This window comes from Bos indicus, chromosome 11 (genome assembly GCF_029378745.1).
Source record: "Bos indicus isolate NIAB-ARS_2022 breed Sahiwal x Tharparkar chromosome 11, NIAB-ARS_B.indTharparkar_mat_pri_1.0, whole genome shotgun sequence".
NCBI lineage: Eukaryota > Metazoa > Chordata > Mammalia > Artiodactyla > Bovidae > Bos > Bos indicus.
In genome coordinates this window covers 21,965,461-21,985,059 of record NC_091770.1, presented here as the reverse complement: position 1 = coordinate 21,985,059, position 19,599 = coordinate 21,965,461, and the positions used below count along the sequence as shown (strand labels likewise).

At 39.4% G+C, this 19,599-nt stretch overlaps 1 protein-coding gene across 3 annotated transcripts in view; it reads left to right on the top strand.

Annotated features, from left to right (window-relative positions):
* Nucleotides 1-19,266, top strand: part of THUMPD2 (THUMP domain containing 2) — a 40,046-nt gene extending 20,780 nt beyond the window's left edge. The window contains exons 7-10 of one of the 3 annotated variants that reach the window (XM_019970044.2): nucleotides 718-789; nucleotides 1,299-1,413; nucleotides 11,252-11,360; nucleotides 18,365-19,266. In XM_019970044.2, coding sequence (XP_019825603.2) covers nucleotides 718-789; nucleotides 1,299-1,413; nucleotides 11,252-11,360; nucleotides 18,365-18,689 — 621 coding nt within the window. In that variant the 3' untranslated portion in view covers nucleotides 18,690-19,266. Of the gene's footprint in view, nucleotides 1-717; nucleotides 790-1,298; nucleotides 1,414-4,880; nucleotides 10,808-11,251; nucleotides 11,361-18,364 lie in introns of those variants that run through there. The other 2 variants (XM_070798541.1, XM_070798542.1) reach the window with 2 other exon arrangements.
* The last annotated feature ends 333 nt before the right edge of the window (nucleotides 19,267-19,599 follow it).

The following is a 19,599-nucleotide window of genomic DNA, read 5'->3' as shown; positions in this document are numbered from 1 at the left end:
GCAGCCACAGTGATCCCTTTGAAATGTTACATCATGTTTCTCCTCTGCTCAGAACCCTGCAGTAGTTTCCCATCCTTCAGAATAGAATCAGAATCCTGGTAACAGCAACAAGATCAGACATGGTGTGACACCCTCTGTCCCCCAGAGGGGAGAGTCATTAGTTTCTTTCCTCCAGATTTCCTGCTCTCCTCTCAGGTACAGAGAGGAGGGCCCCTTTCCTAACCTCTTCACATTGTGTGTGTCATGCGACTGACGTGCTTTCCCCAATTAAATGTTGGTGGAAATGATGTGTGTCAACTTCCAGATGGCACTTTAAAAGCCAGTGCCTGATTTGTTGTGTTTTCTTTGCCTCTGCTGGTGACCCCTTCACTGTGTCACTTTCCGGGTAAGAAGCAGAAGCCCCACATGTCATACTGTAGGCTTGTACCATGAGCTGCACAGTTTTTTAAACCTGTAGGACGTGGTGGTTGTAATTCTACACAGCGCATCTTGGTGGAGCTGCCTGGCCCCTACTGTGCTTTGACACACTGGTCTCCTGCCTAATCTTTAAATGTGCCAAGCAGACACCTGCCCTAGGGCTTTAACTACCTGAAACTCCTAATAGAGTTGAGAAAGGAATCTTTACTCTGAAATGATTGATTCCTCAAGTTTTAGGCTTCTTGCATAATACCTGTTACAGTAGATTTAACAGCAGCAAATCCACATTTCTATCTATAGGCTGGTGCAGTTGTTTTAGATCCAATGTGTGGACTTGGAACAATACTTTTGGAAGCTGCTAAGGAATGGCCAGTAAGTTCTAAAGTTTGGTAAACCAAGCAGTGTTTTACTTTAATCAGTGTGTGTTGTGTATTCACTTAACCATTATTTACAGGTAGATTGTCTGTTTAGGGATTATTATTTTTAATTATATGAGTTACTATTTACTTGTAGTCAAAGTAGACTATGAAAGATTAATTAAATTACTGTGTTATTTCTTTAAATACTGTGATAAATTTAGGAAATTATGACAGAATTCCAGTAACTAGTCATGACCTACATTATATAAATCCCTCAATTCCTTAGACATTTGTATTTTAAAATATTAATTGTAAAATGTTAAAAATTAATGTGTTAACATTTTACCAAAAACTTCTCGGGTTTTGGTCCTTGAATGTTATTTTAAAGAAATATCATAAATTTCTTTTAATGTGAATTAACAAATCTATTGATTTCATTTTCATCATTTGAAAAACTGCAAGTAGATTTCCTTAACTACATAAATATGGTTTTATTTACAATGTGAGTTTCTCCCCTCACAGCATGTATATTACGTGGGTGCTGATGTCAGTGACTCCCAGTTATCAGGTGCATATGACAATCTGAGAGCTGCAGGCCTCAGGGATAAGATTGAGTTACTTCAAGTCTCTGTTATAGGTAAGATATTAAAAATGCAAACTTTTGGGGGAAATAAACATGTGTAAACACACTTAGAATCATAATATAGAACACCACTCCCTTTTCATATGTTAATATAAAGGTTGAATTATTTATACCTTGTGATATATCTGTGGGGCCAATACTCAGTTTACTTCCAATATTATAATTGTAACTTTTTTATTTTTCAAAAGATTCATTGTCAGGAACTATATTTATGTAGTTTCCCTAAGTATGTAAGTAAAGGCATGCCTGAAAAGCATGGTACAAAGTAAAAGCATCTTAAGAAATTTTAAGATGTGTTTGTTGCATCTGAACCATTTCTCATATGATAACAAGGGATCATTTAATATAGGCATAAAATAAACAGAATAACAGCAACAATAATTTGTTGAGAATCTGTGAATTCTTTGCAGTAAACTATATGAAATGTTTTGAATTATCTTACCTTCCCCTTGCTTCAGTTGGATAGTATTCCTATGTTATGGAGAATGAGGTAACAAGCCTTCCCAGTTTGCTACACCAGTACTACTTTTAATGCTAAAACAGAAATTCTAAGGCAAACCAGGATTCATCACCCTGTGAGGCAGAGGAAAGCCATTACTCCCTGTTTACTGATGGGGAGTCAACAGCAAGAAACATTATAAGGAATCAAGTCTATGGAGTCCAAAATAATATTTTACTAACACACATGGTATTTAGACTGAGAGAAGCCTCACATTCCTCCTATCTTTCCGTCAGTGTGCCTTTCTCCCTTAAAAGTGACCACATTTAATTCTCAGCTAAGAAAATCATATTCTCTTGGCACAGTGAGAGTAGGTGATAGACAAGTCCCTGTAATCTAGAGAAACAGTATATTGTTAAAAAAAAGTGTTCTATGATAGTAAAAAAGTAGTAGAAATGCATTGTTAACAAAATATTAGGATAACTTTTCTATATAGATGCATAATAAAGTGGCCTCAAAGAAGACATTGTATTGTTGGTTGAAGTTTCATAATTGTTTGCTGCCAGTGACTATCTTTTCAATCTTTCTGTCGAGGTTTTTAATTGGACTCTGTGCAACACAAGTTTCTAGAGGAAGCTGAGGGATGATTAGATTGAAATCAAGTTTTCATATACATTTCTTTAAGAAAGCTGTTTTTTTTTTTTTTTTTGAGATCTTCAAGAAAAATGGAATAGCTCTATAAATTGTTCCAGAGCAGTGGTTTTTCCAACTCTTTACAGTCTCAAAAGTGCCTTGGTTGCATGAGAAAGGAAGTACTAATTTGTCCATCAGAATATCGCTGCTGTACCAGCTCAGCTTTCATCAGTTATCATGTTTTGGGTATTTCCCATAAGATTTCACTTTAAAAACAAGCATTAAGTGCTCAATTGTTAATAAAGAAAAGTTTTTTTTTTTTTTTAAGTTTTCTATTATACCTAGTAGCCAAATAAATCCTAGCTTTTTAAAAGATTAGTCTTTTTATTGTCTGTTAAGAACAGACAATAGTAGAGCAAGGATGGAAACAGAGAGACTAGTTGCAAGACTATTGCATTAATCCAGGTAAATGGTGGTGGCTTGGGACAAAGTGGTATTGATGGAGGTGTTGAAAAGAGGTCAGACATATATATATACACACACACATATATATATGTATATGTATATATACATCGAACGTAGAGCCAACAGGATTTGTTAGTGGATTAAATGTGAGAAAAAGAACAAGGATGACTAAGCTTTCTGGCTTGAACAGCTAGAGGGTGGCATTGCCGTTCATTGAGTTGCGGAAAACTGCAGGAGGAACAAGAGTTGGGGGCTTGTTCAGTTCCACATGATGATTAAGAACCATTAAGATCTCAAGGTAGTAGTCAACATACAAATCTGGAGTTTAGGGGAGACAGTGCACATCACTAGTCTAGATAACATTTACATCCATGAGATCACCTAGGAAATGAGCACAAATAGAGAAGAGAGAGGCTTTCTCTGAGGATGAAATGCCTAGAGTTCTGGAGAGTGAGAATCTAGTAAAGGAACCACCAGGGATGAGAAAGTAAGAGAGAATCTGAGCAAGAATGAGCAACTGTGTCAGATGCTGCTGGTTGGTGAAGCAAAGCTCAGGCTTGACCAGTTCTGTGGAGCAAAACTCAGGCCTAACTGGTTCCGTGGAGCAGCAGGAACAAAGGCTTGCCTGCCTGAATGGGATCTGGAGAGAACAGGAAGAGGTAACTTGAAGACAGCTAGTTCTCATCATTCTTTTGGGTAGTTGGGCTGGTAAGGGAAGCAGAAAAGTTGGCGTTCTACTGGGTATGTTGTGGTTCACACCATATTCTGCACAGTTCATGAAGCTGCCAGGCTGCTCTGGCATCTGGGAAGTCAGGGGAAATATGAGAAGTGATAGGTTGGGTGTGAAATATGTGTGGGAAATAGGGGGTGAGAAGCCCACCTTAGAGAATTTGAGTGTTTTTGCTACAGTGGCTTTATCATACATCATATGCTATAAGTCCCTTTGTTTGGTAACACTGTTCTGTAACAAACTCTTTCAGCAGCAATAAGGTTTTAAAAGTGCATATTTAATGAAAAATTATATACTGAATTACTATTTCTCAAGAAAGCTGTTGATGAACATACAACTAAAGTAAAATGTTTATTTACTTTTATCATGCACTGTGAGGGCAATGGTGATAGCAGTAACCAAATGAAATAAACTTGTTTATAGAGGCATCTAGCATTTACTCCAAAACTTAGTTCATTATTTCAAGGAGAGCAAGCCAAAATTTAGTGTTTATCAGATGCACAGAAAGAAATGCATTTAACTATCACTCTGTGAAGCATGACTTTTCATTTAGATCAAATGACCACTCTTCTAAATTAATTTTGTTCATTTTCAATTCCAAATTTTCTTATGTATATAAACAAAATGAAGCTATAGCTATTAGTACATTGGCTCCATTAGCAGAAGACCTCTGCAGAAAGTTAAATGTTACCAGTTTGTATCAGTGTTACCAGATCCTTCAAAAAGAAAATTAGCTAAGTCAAACCAGTAATGGTTTAGTATTCCTACCCCCTCCCAATTCTTGGAAATTTAGGAATTTTTTTTCTGTCAGAGATGAAACATCTTTCATTATTGTGAACGCTACTGTAGATTCAGCTCAGCACTGCACCTGTGTCTGTTTATGCATTGTTTGGTAGACCACAGAATCCTGGTGAAGATTAATGTTCTTATTAAATAAAGAAATCTATGACAGAGAAATGTACTTAGAATTTGACATGGTACCTACATAATTCATAATTACCTCCAAACAAACTGTGATGTTCTGAATTGAAATAGTAACTTATCAAAATAATAGACTTAAAAAAATTTTTTTAATATACACAGAGTAACTAAACTGTAGACTATCTGTAAAGATGGTTGAATGCAAAAAAATTCAACCTGACAGTACATGCTTTTTTGTTTGCCCATCATTTGTTGGGTTTAACTTCTGTGCAGAGTCAATCATGAGAAACGCTGGACTGGAAGAAGCACAAGCTGGAATCAAGATTGCCGGGAGAAATATCAATAACCTCAGATATGCAGATGACACCACCCTTATGGCAGAAAGTGAAGAGAAACTAAAAAGCCTCTTGATGAAAGTGAAAGAGGAGAGTGAAAAAGTTGGCTTAAAACTCAACATTCAGAAAACGAAGATCATGGCATCTGGTCCCATCACTTCATGGGAAATAGATGGGGAAACAGTGGAAACAGTGTCAGACTTTATTTTTCTGGGCTCCAAAATCACTGCAGATGGTGACTGCAGCCATGAAATTGAAAGACGCTTACTCCTTGGAAGGAAAGTTATGACCAACCTAGATAGCATATTGAAAAGCAGAGACATTACTTTGCCAACAAAGGTCCATCTAGTCAAGGCTATGGTTTTTCCAGTGTTCATGTATGGATGTGAGAGTTGGACTGTGAAGAAAGCTGAGCACCGAAGAATTGATGCTTTGAACTGTGGTGTTGGAGAAGACTCTTGAGAGTCCCTTGGACTGCAAGGAGATCCAACCAGTCCATGCTAAAGGAGATCAGTCCTGGGTGTTCATTGGAAGGACTGATGCTAAAGCTGAAACTCCAGTACTTTGGCCACCTCATGCGAAGAGTTGACTCATTGGAAAAGACTCTCATGCTGGGAGGGATTGGGGGCAGGAGGAGAAGGGGACGACAGAGGATGAGATGGCTGGATGGCATCACCGACTCAATGGATGTGAGTCTGAGTGAACTCCGGGACTTGGTGATGGACAGGGAGGCCTGGCGTGCTGAGATTCATGGGGTCACAAAGAGTCGAACACGACTGAGCGACTGAACTGAACTGCAAATGTTTAATACGAGTTTAAAATGGGAAAAAGACAGTCTCTTTAGCAAGTGGTACTGGAAAAGTTGGACAGCTGCATGTAAATCAATGAAGTTAAAACACATCCTCATACTGTGCACAAAAATAAACTCAAAATGGCTTAAAGACAAACATAACCCTGGAGGTGGGAGAGAGGCTTAAGAGGGACAAGATATATGTACAGTTGTGACTGATTCGCATTGCTGTACGGCAGAAACCAATACAACATTGTAAAGCAGTTATCCTCCAATTTAAAAAAAAAAAAAGATATAATACCATAAAACTCCTACCCTAGAAGAAAGCATAGGCAAAGCATTCCCCTATGTAAATCGTATCAATGTTTTCTTCGGCCATTCTCCCAGGCAATAGAAATAAAAATAAACAAAGGGACCTAACCAAACTTATAAGCTTTTGCACAGAGAAAAGAACACAGACAACCTACAGAATGAGAGAAATATTTGTAAATGATGCATCCAACAAGTGCTTTATCTCCAAAATACACAAAGAGCTCATACAACTCAACAACAACCACAAAAAAAAGTGCAATCCAAGAAAAAAAAATGAACAGGATACCTTAATAAACATTTCTCCAGAGGATAGATGGCCAGTAGGCATATGAAAAGATGCTTAGCATCACTAAATATTAAAGAAATACAAATCAAAACTACAATTAGGTACCACCTCACTCTGGTCAGAATGGCCTTCATTAAGAAGTCTGCAAATAACAAATGTTAGAGAAGATGTGGAGAAAAAGGAACCCTCCCTATACCATTGGTGGGAATGTAAGTTGGTGTGGTCACTATGGAAAACAGTAGGGAGGTTCCTCAGAAAACTAAAAATAGAATTATCGTATGATCCACCAATCCCACTACTGGGCATATATACTCAGACAAAAGTATAATTCAAAGAGATACATGCACCCAGAGGTTCACAGCAGCACTATGCCCAATAGGCAGAACTTGGAGACAACCTAAATGTCCATCAGCAGATGAATAGGGAAAGAAAATGTGGTACATACGTGTGTGTGTGTGTGTGTGTGTGTGTGTGTGTGTGTAATGGAATGCTGCTCAGCTGTAAAAAAAAGATGAAATAATGCCATTTGCCGCAACATGGATGCAACTAGAGATTATCATACTAAGTGAAGTAAGTTAGAAAGAGCAAGACAAATACCATATAACATCACTTAGATGTGGAATCTTAAAATATGGCACAAGTGAACAGAACAGAAAACAATCTTCCTGTTCACAAAACAAAAACAGGCTCACAGGGAGATCAGACTTGTGATTGCCAAGGGGAAGAGATGAGGGAGTAGGATGGACTGGGAGTTTGGAGTTGGTAGATGCAAAGTATTACATTTAGAATAGATAAACAACAAGGTCCTACTGTATGCCACAGGGAGCTGTGTTCAATCTCCTGGGATAAGCCATAATGGAAAAGGATATAACCAAAGAACTGTATGTGTATAACTGAGTTACTTTGCTGTACAGCAGAGATTGGCACAACATTGTAAGTCAACTATACTTCAGTTTTCTTAAAAATGTTTAAATTTTTGAAGATGTACTGATAGCTGATGTACCTAGCCAGAGTATCTTATAATTGTGCTATAAACTTTTTTAAATAAACAAGTTGCCTAATTGTAGTTGCAGTTTTTTCAGAATTCATTGGAAATCTGTAATCAAAGAATTCAACAAATGGAGTGCAAAAAAACTTTTAAGTTTTTAAAGTTTTTGATAAATTGCAGTCATTAAAAACAAAACTGGCAACAGCACTTTAAAATTATCTCCCAGATGCCAAGCTACATTTTGCATATTCAAGACTAATTATGGAATTCTGAATTAGCAATACATATAGAAATTTCAACTTCATTGAAGTATTTGTATTCTCTATTTTATGAAATCAAAAAGAATAGTATAAAGAGAAAGATAGTAGAAGAGAAAAATTTCACCAGCAGCAATCAAATAAAGAAAAGGCATAATCTAATGCAGTAAACTTCAAAATCTGCCCACAATGGAAACAAAATTATAGAACAATAGCCAATGAAATAGTGGCTACTTACAAGGTTACTAGGAGAAGGCAATGGCACCCCACTCCAGTACCCTTGCCTGGAAAATCCCATGGACGGAGGAGCCTGGTAGGCTGCAGTCCATGGGGTCGCTAAGAGTCGGACACGACTGAGTGACTTCACTGTCACTTTTCAGTTTCACGCATTGGAGAAGGAAATGGCAACCCACTCCAGTGTTCTTGCCTGGAGAATCCCAGGGACGGCAGGGCCTGGTGGGCTGACATCTATGGGGTTGAACAGAGTCGGACACGACTGAAGCGACTTAGCAGCAGCAGCAGCAGCACAAGGTTACTAAGGCAAAGTGGGACCCAGAAGTATGCTCAACCAAGATATCATTTTAGTACAAATATACTTTCAAATATAAAAAGTTCAGGCAACGTTTCACTAACAAGCATGTCAGAGGGGGAAAAATTATTAAAAATTAATAAAACCCAGACATTTAAGAGATGAACCAACTGAGGAATAGAAAAAGTCAAGGTGAAATGGCCGGTCATGAAGATTAAATCAAATATACAAGTATATGAGCAACTGAGAATTACAAGATAGAATGCCATTGTTATAAACCTAGATGATGGAAAGAATAACAAAGTACAATGAAAGAAAATATAAAAAGGATGTGCTCAGCCTTGTAAAAGTTCTCAGTTTACCCAGTCTCTTGTCTACATATATACATGAAAGTTATTTTAAAGGCTCTTAAAACTTTTGGAGAGAAAATATCTTAGGGCTATATCCTGGTTTTAAGCAGTTCTTACTCAAACTTATCCCAGAAGGAGGGAGTAAATAGGACAGTTTTATTCAAGACATACCAGTCTTTTACCTTTTTTTTTTTTTTTTCATGTTTTTGAATCATCCTGCAGAGATGTAAAAAAGATGATTTTTTTACTTGTTTTAAGCTATGTTTCTATTTCAGAATTTTATCTCCTTAGTTACAAACTCTTTGTTCACAGGCAGTTCAAACATTTAATAATTTAAAAGATTTTACTGTGTGTTGACTCTTATGGGTCAGGTGCTCGTGATTTTAGGAGTTCATGCATCAGCATCCCTGGAAGTAGGGCCAGCAGTTTGCGTTCTTCCAGGCCCTTAGTTGATTCTGATCCACATTAAACATCAAGGTTGGTTGTAGGGCCCAAGATTTTGCGTTTATAGTTCCAGGTGATACTGATGGTGCTTCTCTGGGGACCGCACGTTGAGAACCACTGCTAAGGGAAAGGCAAGTTGAAAAGAGACCCATCTGGAAGTAGCAGCCCCACTAGGTCTTTGAGGAGCCGTGAGAAGAATTGTGAAGTTCTGCAGCGCTTCCTGGAAGGATTCTGACCCACTGGGTCCCCCTGGCTGTCATCTCCTTATACACGCGAGAGAGGACGTTGTAAATACTGACAACAGCTGACAATTACTGACTGCTCATTGTGTGCCAGGCAATGTCTGTTGATACTTTCTGTAGGTTCCTTACATGTTAACTTCTGAGATAGGTACTCTTATCCCATTTTACAGATGAGAAAAGTAAAGCAATAATTTTCCAAAGTCACACAGCTGGTAAGTGGCAGCGCCAAATGCAAGCTGACACCAGAGCCTGCACAAAAGCCCAGATTATTTTCTGTTCTATTATTGGAAGATGACACTGGTTCTATGTAAAAGATTACTCCCTTCTGTCTCAGTGATGTTTATTCCTTCATCTTCTAAAATGATTTAAAGCAGTTTGGTAAATTATAATACAGAGTAGAAAACTTGCAAATGAAAGTAGACTAACAAGCAGGGGAAAAAATCCAAACCAGAAGATGGGCAGCTCGTGTTTGTTGTGTGTTTATGTAAGCAAAAGACTTGGGCTCAATCTCAAGATAAGTTACTGCCTGGTTCCTCATGTATAAACGTTTGATAACCATGTTTGCTCATTGTCTTTAGTAGTTTTACAAGTATAGTTACAGTGTTCAAGTGGATGTGTGCGTGTTCAGTTTGCTCAGTCATGTCTGATTCTTTGCAGTCCCATGGACTATAGCCCGCCAGGCTCCTCTGTCCATGGGATTTCCCAGGCAAGAATAATGGATTGGGTTGTCATTTCCTCCTCCAGGGTGTCTTCTGGACCCAGGTATTGAACCCGATCTCCTGCATGCAGGCGAATTCTTTACCGTCTTTACCGTCAACCCAGGGATAGAACCCACATCTCTTGTGTCAGCAAGCAGACTCTACCACTGAGCCACCTGGGAAGCCCCACTCTATATCAATACCCTAAAACTAAATGAAAAAAGAAAGTGAAAGTGATAGTCACTAGTTGTTTCCGAATCTTTGCGACCCCATAGACTGTAGCCCACCAGGCTCCTCTGTCCATGGGATTTCTCCAGGCAAGAATACTGGAGTGGGTTGCCATTCCCTTCTCCAGGGGATCTTCTGGACCCAGGTATTGAACCCGATCTCCTGCATGCAGGCGAATTCTTTACCGTCTGAGCCACCATGACGTTAAAACGTGACTTGGGGGAAAAAAAAAAGATTTCCTGCCTAGTTCTAACAAAATATCATCCCATTACTTGTTTTCTAACAACCCACTCTTTCTTCTATTAGCAAATGTTCATCCATTAGACTTTCCCAGATAACAGGATTTTTTGTTTTGTTTTTAAATTTCCTGCCAACAAAAATTTGTATTCAGAATAGTAAAGATTATTTAAATTCTATTGTATTTCTATAGAATTAGGTGCTGTCTGAAAGTAAAATAATTTTTTAAATTTAGATGGTGGTAGTAGAAGTATAAAGAGTGCAAAGTGAAAAGTATAATCAGAAAATGTGGAAGTTGAGATTGGGGGTATTACCTTGTGGTAATTAATTTCTGAGAATAAAATGTAAAGTTGAGAAAGAAATTTAGATTTGATAATCAAACACTATATTTTGTTTTAGTGATGTCATTTTCTTGATTATTGATTGTTTAACTTTTTCTCTAATCTTAGGACTTAAGTGTATGTTCTTAACCTTTGGGGTTGCCATTAAAAATACAATGAAACATGTGTGTCACTTTTCTTAAAAACAAATAGATCTACAAATGGATTTTATATATGATCATGAAAAGAAAAATGAAAGTTATAGGATATAATTTTGTAAAAGGTTTTTCTAGGCATCCTAATAGATTTCTTCTTGGATCTAGCAATTTTCTTTTCATGTAATATTTTTAAAGAGTTTAATTTTCTGGTTAATTTAAAATTCTCTTAACTTATGGCATATTTTATTACACTTGAAAAACCACTTTTCAAAGGACAAAATACAACAATTGTAACATCTATTTTTAGTGATTCTGAAAGCCTTCAGGATCTTGTCATTCCTTAGAAACAATATTAGAAGCCTTAAATTTTATTCAGTATGCAAAAAATCCTGTGTACTTCAGTTTTATCATATTTAGGTTGTAAATGTTTGAACTTAGTGTAATAGAATTTTCTCATTTTTGTATTTCAGAATTGCCATTGCCTTCAGAAAGTGTCGATATTATAATTTCTGATATTCCATTTGGAAAAAAGTTTAAGTTAGGAAAAGACATCAAAAGGATGCTGCAGGAGATGGAAAGGTAAGTTGTTGAGTCTCTTTCCAAAATCTTTGAGCCATAGGGCATTTAAGCAAAATGTATTGTAGCTCTTCAGTTAAGATTTGATTACATTTTAGTAATTTTCTCGTGTTTTTATAGCTTAATTTTCTAAGATTTCAAATCAGAAGTTTATATAGTTATAAACTTGATATAGTTATTCTGTATCATCATACTATAAGTTTTATTCAGGAAAAGATAATTTTTCATTATAGCCAAAAATTTGAAAATCTAAAATAGTGACATATATTTCAGTCACTGAGCTACTTAATTTACATATTTACTTCTAATTCTCCCCCAACCCTGCCTCCTATGTGTTAATCCCCCACATTTTACAGGAGAGAAACCAGGACCCAGAAATATTATCCTTCTCAAGATCACAGAGCTACTGAGCAACAGGACAGAATTTACATATGAAACATTCAGTCAAGTAGAATGATGCCTTCGTTGTTGGTTTGAAATGAAAATGCAGAAGTGCTAGTCATGTAATGTTTCTAAGGTCAACCTCAGGGAATATAATGCAGTGAAGTGAAAGTGTTTCTTTGAGAGGTTCAAACAGTGAGACCTGAATATGAATTTTCCTGATCATTTCAGCTGATAAAGGAGAGAACCTAGAACACAGAGGAATGAAGGGACATGGATAAGGGGTCCGTTTGTATTAAATTGTCTCAACTGAGTGTGTGATGGTGCAGGACAGCGTAGTACATGGTCAGGAGCCTGTGTGTAACCCTGTTCCACAGTTACCTGACTTGTGACGTCACCTGGGGTCTCAGCACCTGTAACTCAGACATTTCCTGAGCTCCTGTATCGCCTTCTGGTTGATGGAGCATTCCCCTCGAGATTTTGCAATGCTGATTTCATATTAACATCATTTCAGGAACTTCTGAAAAACATTGATACCCATTCTCCACTCCTCCTCGTTGAGACTTTGATTTAATCAGTCCAGAGTAGAACCTGGGCATCCAGTATTTTTTATCTCCCAAGGCGATTCTGTGGTGCCCCCAGGATTAATAACCACGGCCTTTGTGCCTAGCGTGGTAACTTACCAGTTGTACTATTAAGCTAGCCCGTGGTGAGATACTACTGTAAGAGCATGTTACACTTAATATGAAACTTTTCACCCAACCTGGAACTTTCCACTAGAGGTGGCAGCTTAGCCTACCTGCTGATCTAGTGCTGTGTATTTTAAACATCTTCACAAGTCACTGGAGGGCAGTGTTTGGAGTAGACTGTCCTTTCATCGCTAGTAAAATTAGACCAGCCTGACTTTCTCTCGGTCAGTTTTGATTTTTATTCTAAGTAACTGAAAATGAAACTAACAGATATGACCACCCTCACATTGTTTCAGGAAATTTAAATATTTACGCGAGAATCAGGAAGACATTCAAGATTTCCTGCTTAATTCAGGTGCCTCCCAGAAAGAAAAATGGTACTGATTAACCTATTTGCAAGGAAGGAATGGAGATGAAAATGTAGAGAATGGGCTTACAGACACTGTAGGGGAGGGAGAGAGTAGGATAAACGGAAAAAGCAGTATCAACATGTATACACTATCATGTGTAAAATGGATGGCTGGTGAGAAGATGCTGTGTGACACAGGGAGCGCCGTCTGGTGCTCTGTGATGGATTAGGGAGGGATGGGAAAGGGAGGAAAGCTCTAGAGGGAAAGGATGTATTTATAGTTACAGCCGTTTCGAATCGTATGGTAGAAACCAACACAACACTGTAAAAATTAAAAAAGCAAAAAATTTTTTAAATAAAATTTAGAAAAAAAAATTATGCCTATGGACATAAGGAACATTCCTGGCTCCTGTGCCCAAGCTTCCTTGCCACATGGCCTCAGCCTTTATGGTTTGGCTTTTGACTTTTTCTGGTTTGAGGTTTTGTACAGGCCATATATTGTAACACAATGGTGAAGAGCGTGGTCTCTGGAGTCAGAATACTCAATAGTTCTTCTGTCATTTCTGTCCTAGGCATGTTGTTCAATCACCCTGTGCCTCATCTTTAAATAATAGTACATACTGGATAGTGTTGGCCTGAGGAGTCAGTAGATTTAAAGCTCTTAGGACAGGCTAATTTTCCAGGCCAGAATACTGGAGTGAATAGGTGTTCCCTTCTCCAGGGGATCTTCTCAAGCCGGGGATCAAACCCAGGTCTCCCACATTGCAGGCGGAGCCAGCTGAGCCACCAGGGAAGTAAGGACAGTGCTAGGTGCCTTGAAAGCTCTCAGTAACTGTTAGCTCAGACCTGATTTTTCAGTGTAGAACAGTTCCAGTGCTTTTGAGAAATAGGTGGGGATATACATAAATATATCTAAAGTATACATAACTTTTTTCCCAATGACTTACCAATAGTTTACACTAAGAAAAAATACAAAATAAACATGTTTATAATAGGCAATGGAAATATTGGGTCCTGAGTGTAACAGAGCACTGGATTCTTCAAGAAAGAACATACAATCAGAATTTTAAATTGTCGGACAGATGATTGCTCTGGTGGTGTGAGCGCTGCACTCTCAGCTCAATTATTTCCTCCTTTAATTTACTTCAGCAATAACAATCTCATGTATGCAAAGGAGAAATACAGATAAGTATAATATTTGAGCTTTCTTCTCAACCAGATGAGCAAAATTAGAAATTTAACTTGTTCGGCTTGAAGGAAGAAGTCACTCAATGCCCAGAAGATTTGAGGTGGATTCATGGAAGAAGCATGATCTCAGTGAAATTTAGAAATTTGCAAAGAATGAAAAAGGAGACCACACCACGTTTTATACATGCAGATATTCTAGCAAGTACTTCTTGGGTAATAATGAAGCAAAAAGAATGTGCAAAAAACAATGAATATACCAGACTGCTTGGAATAGAGACGAGTGGTAGAAGGTTAAGGCCTGATGCCATCCAAGTTCAAATAAGTTGGGTGTTTGTGTCATCTACCCCTAGCCTTGCAGGTTCACATGTAAAAGAGAAATCTCTTTTATGTTGTTTGGTACAGAGCTTCTCCAACTTACTGACCACATAATTGTAGCTGGTTTCTTTTTTATATATACAAGAAATAATCTCTCATACTATACTAGTGTTTATAGGAATCCAGTTTGAAACATATTGCTTTATAATTTCTGAATAGCTTTCTTAGTAAGAAATTTACATGTATATGAATGTGGAAAGATGCTTAGAAGGACATTTTATCAAAAATGGTCACCTCTGAGTAGCAGGATTCCAGGTGATTTTTACTTTCTTATTTTCTTCCATTATGTGAAAAAAGTTACAATAAATTAATTGCTGAACATCCTGTTAGACATCATTCCATGTACACATATACAAATAGATGTTTTCAACTTTATATTAATAGGATCATCCTTAATTTACTGCACTGTATAAACTGCTTTGTTTTTTCCACTCAGAAATATGTCACAATCATTCTGATGAGTCGTCGTAATGTACATGATAATTTTCAGTGGTTGCCACAGTGGTTGCATTATATGTATATACCATTATGTAGCCTACAGAACTTGGGATGGGTATTTAGGTAACTTCCACCATTTCATTTTAATAAAGAATAACATTCTGAGCCATCTTTGCACAAACAGTTTTTCAAACTGACTATAATGAGTAAGTTATTTAAAACCACAGTGCCTCTGTTTCTTCATCTGAAAAATGGATGTGGCAACAGAATATACTTGAATTCTAAGGACTAAATGATATACAAAGCATTTAAAACAACATTCATCACATAATACATGCATGCCTGCTGAGTTGCTTCAGTCATGTCTGACTCTGCGCAACCCTGTGGATTGTAGCCCGCCAGGCTCCTCTGTCCATGGGATTCTCCAGGCAAGAATACTGGAGTCAGTTGCCATGATCTCATCCAGGAGATCTTCCTGACCCAGGGATCCAACTCACATCTCTTACATCTCCTGCATTGGCAAGCAGGTTCTTTACCACCTGCTTCTAGTGCCACCCAGGAAGCCCTTGATACTGATAAATATTAGCCGTCTTTGCCATTAATTGTCACTATTATTCTACTACTGCTACAGCTTCTGCTCTTATATCTTAGAATAATTTCCTAGATGTGAGATTGCTGGGTCAAAGGTTATATACATTTCATATTTTTGATATATTATTGCTAAAGGGAAAGGGAAAGGGAAGTCGCTCAGTTGTGTCAGACTCTGCAACCCCATGGACTGTAGCCTACCAGGCTCCTCCATCCATGGGATTTTCCAGGCAAGAGTACTGGAGTGGGTTGCCATTTCCTTCTCCAGGGGATCTTCCTGACCCAGGAATTGAACCCAGGTCTCCGGCATTGTAGGCAGACCCTTTACCATCTGAACCACTAGTCAAGCCTCCATATTATTGCTAAACTACTGTCCAAAAAGTTATATCAATTTTTGTCTTTAGGAATACTCATTTTTTTCTAATCTTGCCATCTTGAGTGTGGTAGTCTTTTTATTGTTGTTAATATGGTAGGTGAAAAATTGAATCTCATTTATTATCTTAATTGTGTTTTTTCCTATGTGTTCAGAGATACCTGTGTTTTTTGTTTCTGTCCCCTGGTGTCCAGCCACACCTTTCACCTCACCTCCTCCTCTCCCAGTAGCAAGAGTTTATCCCCTTGGTTCCTGCATCCTCAGGAACTGTTCTCTGCCCACTTCTTTCTTACCTTCAACCTGTCCACCTCCTCATTCTCTCCAGATCCAGTTATCCCTTCCCCAGACATTTTTGTGGCCTTTCATACTGACACACTGTACTAGGCAGTGGGGATCTGGCTGTGAACAGGACAGAGTTTTTGCCCACGTGGGGCTGGCACTCCAGCATCGGAATACAAATCATGAATAAATCAACAGAATAATTTCAGATCACGATAGATACGATGAACACTAAAGACGACATTTTTGCCAGAGAGTGACTAAGAGAGCAGCAGTGGCTTCCTTAGATAGATGCTCAGGGAAAGGCCTCTCCAAGGAGGCGTCTGAACTCTGAGACCTGAATGATGAGAAGCACACAAGGGAGTGGGTGTCAGTGCCCCAGAACAGCAGAGCTGGATGTCCTGGGGCAAGAAGAAGGGCGGTCAGTTTGTAGAACACACGGTGAGCAAAGGGAAGCAGGCAAGTGGGAGCCGAGAGTTTATTTGAAGTTTAATGGTTGAGAGCTTCGCAGGGATGTAGTTGTGTCTGGTGTGGAAACTCAGAAGGGGAGGTTGGGGGATGATGACAGATTTGGAAATAAGACCTGTCAGGCTGTGGTAGTGTGGGCAGAGGAGAGCATAGAATGAAGTGGATGAATGTGTGATGTCGTTTGCAGACAGACTCGTTTAGATTGGCGGACTGTTGAGATGAGGGAAAGCTACTTCAGCTCCTGACCTCATTGCTGGGTGTGGTGGGGGCAGGGCTCCCTTTAAGTCTTGGTCCTCCAGCTGGCACCTGGTTTCTTAACCTCTGCAGCCAAGTTCTTCAGAGAAAAGTCTATACTTGTTCTCCTCACCTTCCCACCCCCGCCTTGCCTCTGCAGACCAGTACTGGCTCCTGGCCCCAACTAGGAGTGCTGCCCCAGAGTCACTAATATCCTCATCACTTGTTAGTCCTGTAGCATTTGACAGTGTTGAGACCATTCATTCCCGTCTTAAAACTCTGCTCTTCTGGCTTCCATGCTATCACCATAGTTCAGACCTTCTCCTTGGCTGTTTCATGGGCTCTTCCTTCTCCATCCTTCCTTGAATGTTAAGTCCCTGTTCCTTGACCCCTTTTCTCTCCTCTTTCTGTTCATCCACCCTAGGTGATCTCATCCCCCATTATTGCTTTGTGTTTGTTAAGTCCTTCAGTTGTGTCGGACTCTTTGCGACCCCATGGATTGTAGCCCACCTGGCTCCTCTGTCCATGAGATTTCTCAGGCAAGTATACTGCAGTGGGTTGCCATTTCCTGCTCCAGGGGATCTTTCCCATCCAGGGATCGAACCTGCCTCTCATGTCTCCTGCAGGTGGGTTCTTTGTCACTAGCACCACCTGGCTTTATCTGCCATTTATTATGGGAAACTCAAATCTCCACCTCCGACCCTGGTCTCTCTGACAAGCTCCAGGCCCTACGCCCAGCTGTCTGTTGGCCCCCCGCTCAGCATATTCCACACTGAGCTCTTCCATCCCCTCGTCCCGCCCGCTCTGGTTCCTCCCAGCTGGACCACCTTCAGTATGTCCTCTCCACAGCTTCCTGTCTCTGCTCCCTTCCCTGCCTCGGGCACCCCCTTGCTCCAGTCCCCCAGTCCCTCGGCCCAGCTCACTCCTGCTTGTCCTTCACACCCACTGCAGCTATTCTCAGCCTCTGAGAGTCTCCCCGACTCCGAGTGCCCAGGTTTGGGTCCCACCTGAGGTGTTTCCGGAGCCCCTCACCCTTGCCTCAATAGTGGCGTTTGCCACATATGCTCTTTAGCTCTTTCCTTGCCTCTCTCTCCCACTGCTCAGTCGTCTCTTTAGCAACTCGGGACTGTATGTCCTCATTCATCACTGTTTCCATGTAAGTGCTGTATAGACTTTGGTCAAGCGATTGAGAAAGTGAATCCTCCCCCACAGGCTGACACTGCCGGGCCTTCCCTGTCGCCCTTTCTTGTTTTCGTGCTCAGTCCTTCCTGGGGACTTTGTTCTGTTCTTGTTCAGCCTGCTGCCTTTCATGTGCTCAGATTCCTCAGGATCCTTTCATTTGCCTTTTCCTTTGTACAATCACTTATTAAACTGTGACTACAAATTACTTTGAGGCTTGCCTTTTAAATAGAGTAAAAATAGATAATTAAAGCAGATTTGTACTAGTGATTTCATAATTACTATAATGAATATGCATTATGGAAGATACTACCTAATTATCAAAATCCTCGTATTTAAATGGCTAAAATTAAATTTCAAATTAAGAACACCAAATATTTTAAACAAAGTGGGATTGTTTGTTGTCTACAAAGAAAGAAATACTCATACTAATTACCTTTATTTATTTATTTATTTTTTGTGCCAGAGTGCTTCGTGTTGGTGGGACCATCGTGCTGCTGCTCAGCGAAGATCACCACAGGCACCTTAAGGGCGGTGAGGCGAGTAGCGGCCCTTTGAATTCCCAGGGCGGCCACACAGAGGAACCTGGAGGCGAAGAGCGCTTGACTCCTGCAGAAAAAGCTGCTGTATCAGAGCCAGTGTCATCGCCATTCGCAGCCAGCAACCAGGAGCGCTTGGACAGAATGCCACCGCTTGGCTCTTTGGTGCCAGTGGACTGCTACAGAGTGAGCCTTGGAAAAACAGACGCCCTCATCTCCAAGTATAAGAAGTCGTACTCCCCTGGGCGATAGCGGCTTGCTGCTACTGAGTCCTTACATGTCAGCTGAACAGAGTAGGGGGCAGTTGTTCCAGGGATCTTAACAGTGCCAGAGAGTTCCAAGTCAACAGATTCCCCTAAAGCAGGGTTGTGGCTGCTGGACGCCTCTTCTTCCATAAGAATTCTGTTTAACACTCTGAAGAGTGTTTCTGACAGAGGATAATTAACAGATATTTGAACTAAAGGACTCTTAAACTTGCCCTTCTGTCAAAATGTGAACAGGTCTGCTCTGCCCACACTGTTTCTAAGCAGAAGCTTCAACTTCAAAGCCAAGGTTTTCAGAGGCTCACCATCAAGTGTATCTCACTCATCACAAATTTGATACTGTCTTCATTGTCAGGTTTTTTGAAACATAGAAGCTTTTATTTTTTGATATTTAACTTGATTTTTTTGAGCCTATAATTTTCTTCTCCATTTGAATGAAAAGAACTTTTATTCACAGTACATTTTTTATGTCCCATGTTATGTAAAGCATCAGTGGGAATAATAATATGAATTAAACCAATATCCTCCAACATAAGGGAAAATAAAGTTTTGTTTTTGTTCTAAAAGCATTGTCACTTCATTCCTACTTAAATTAAATGCATCCTTTGTGTTCACTTCTTAAAGTTGATGAAAAATATGATTTTTTTCCATAGCATAATATAGCTTCATGGCTGCTTTAGTACCATTTGAACAATGTTTCCATTTTGGGGAAAATTCTCACCTTGTGAATCCCACCTCTCCAAAATAGAAGCAAAAACTTGTTTCTGGCTAGGGTGCGATGTGTAACCTCAGCTCAGTTATCAAGGCCCACTGTCAGTGTAGGGTGAGTGGGGTACGTGGGATAGGTGGGACTTTTACCCAGAGCACCTCATAGTGGGCCCAGTGGGACAGTAATCTGT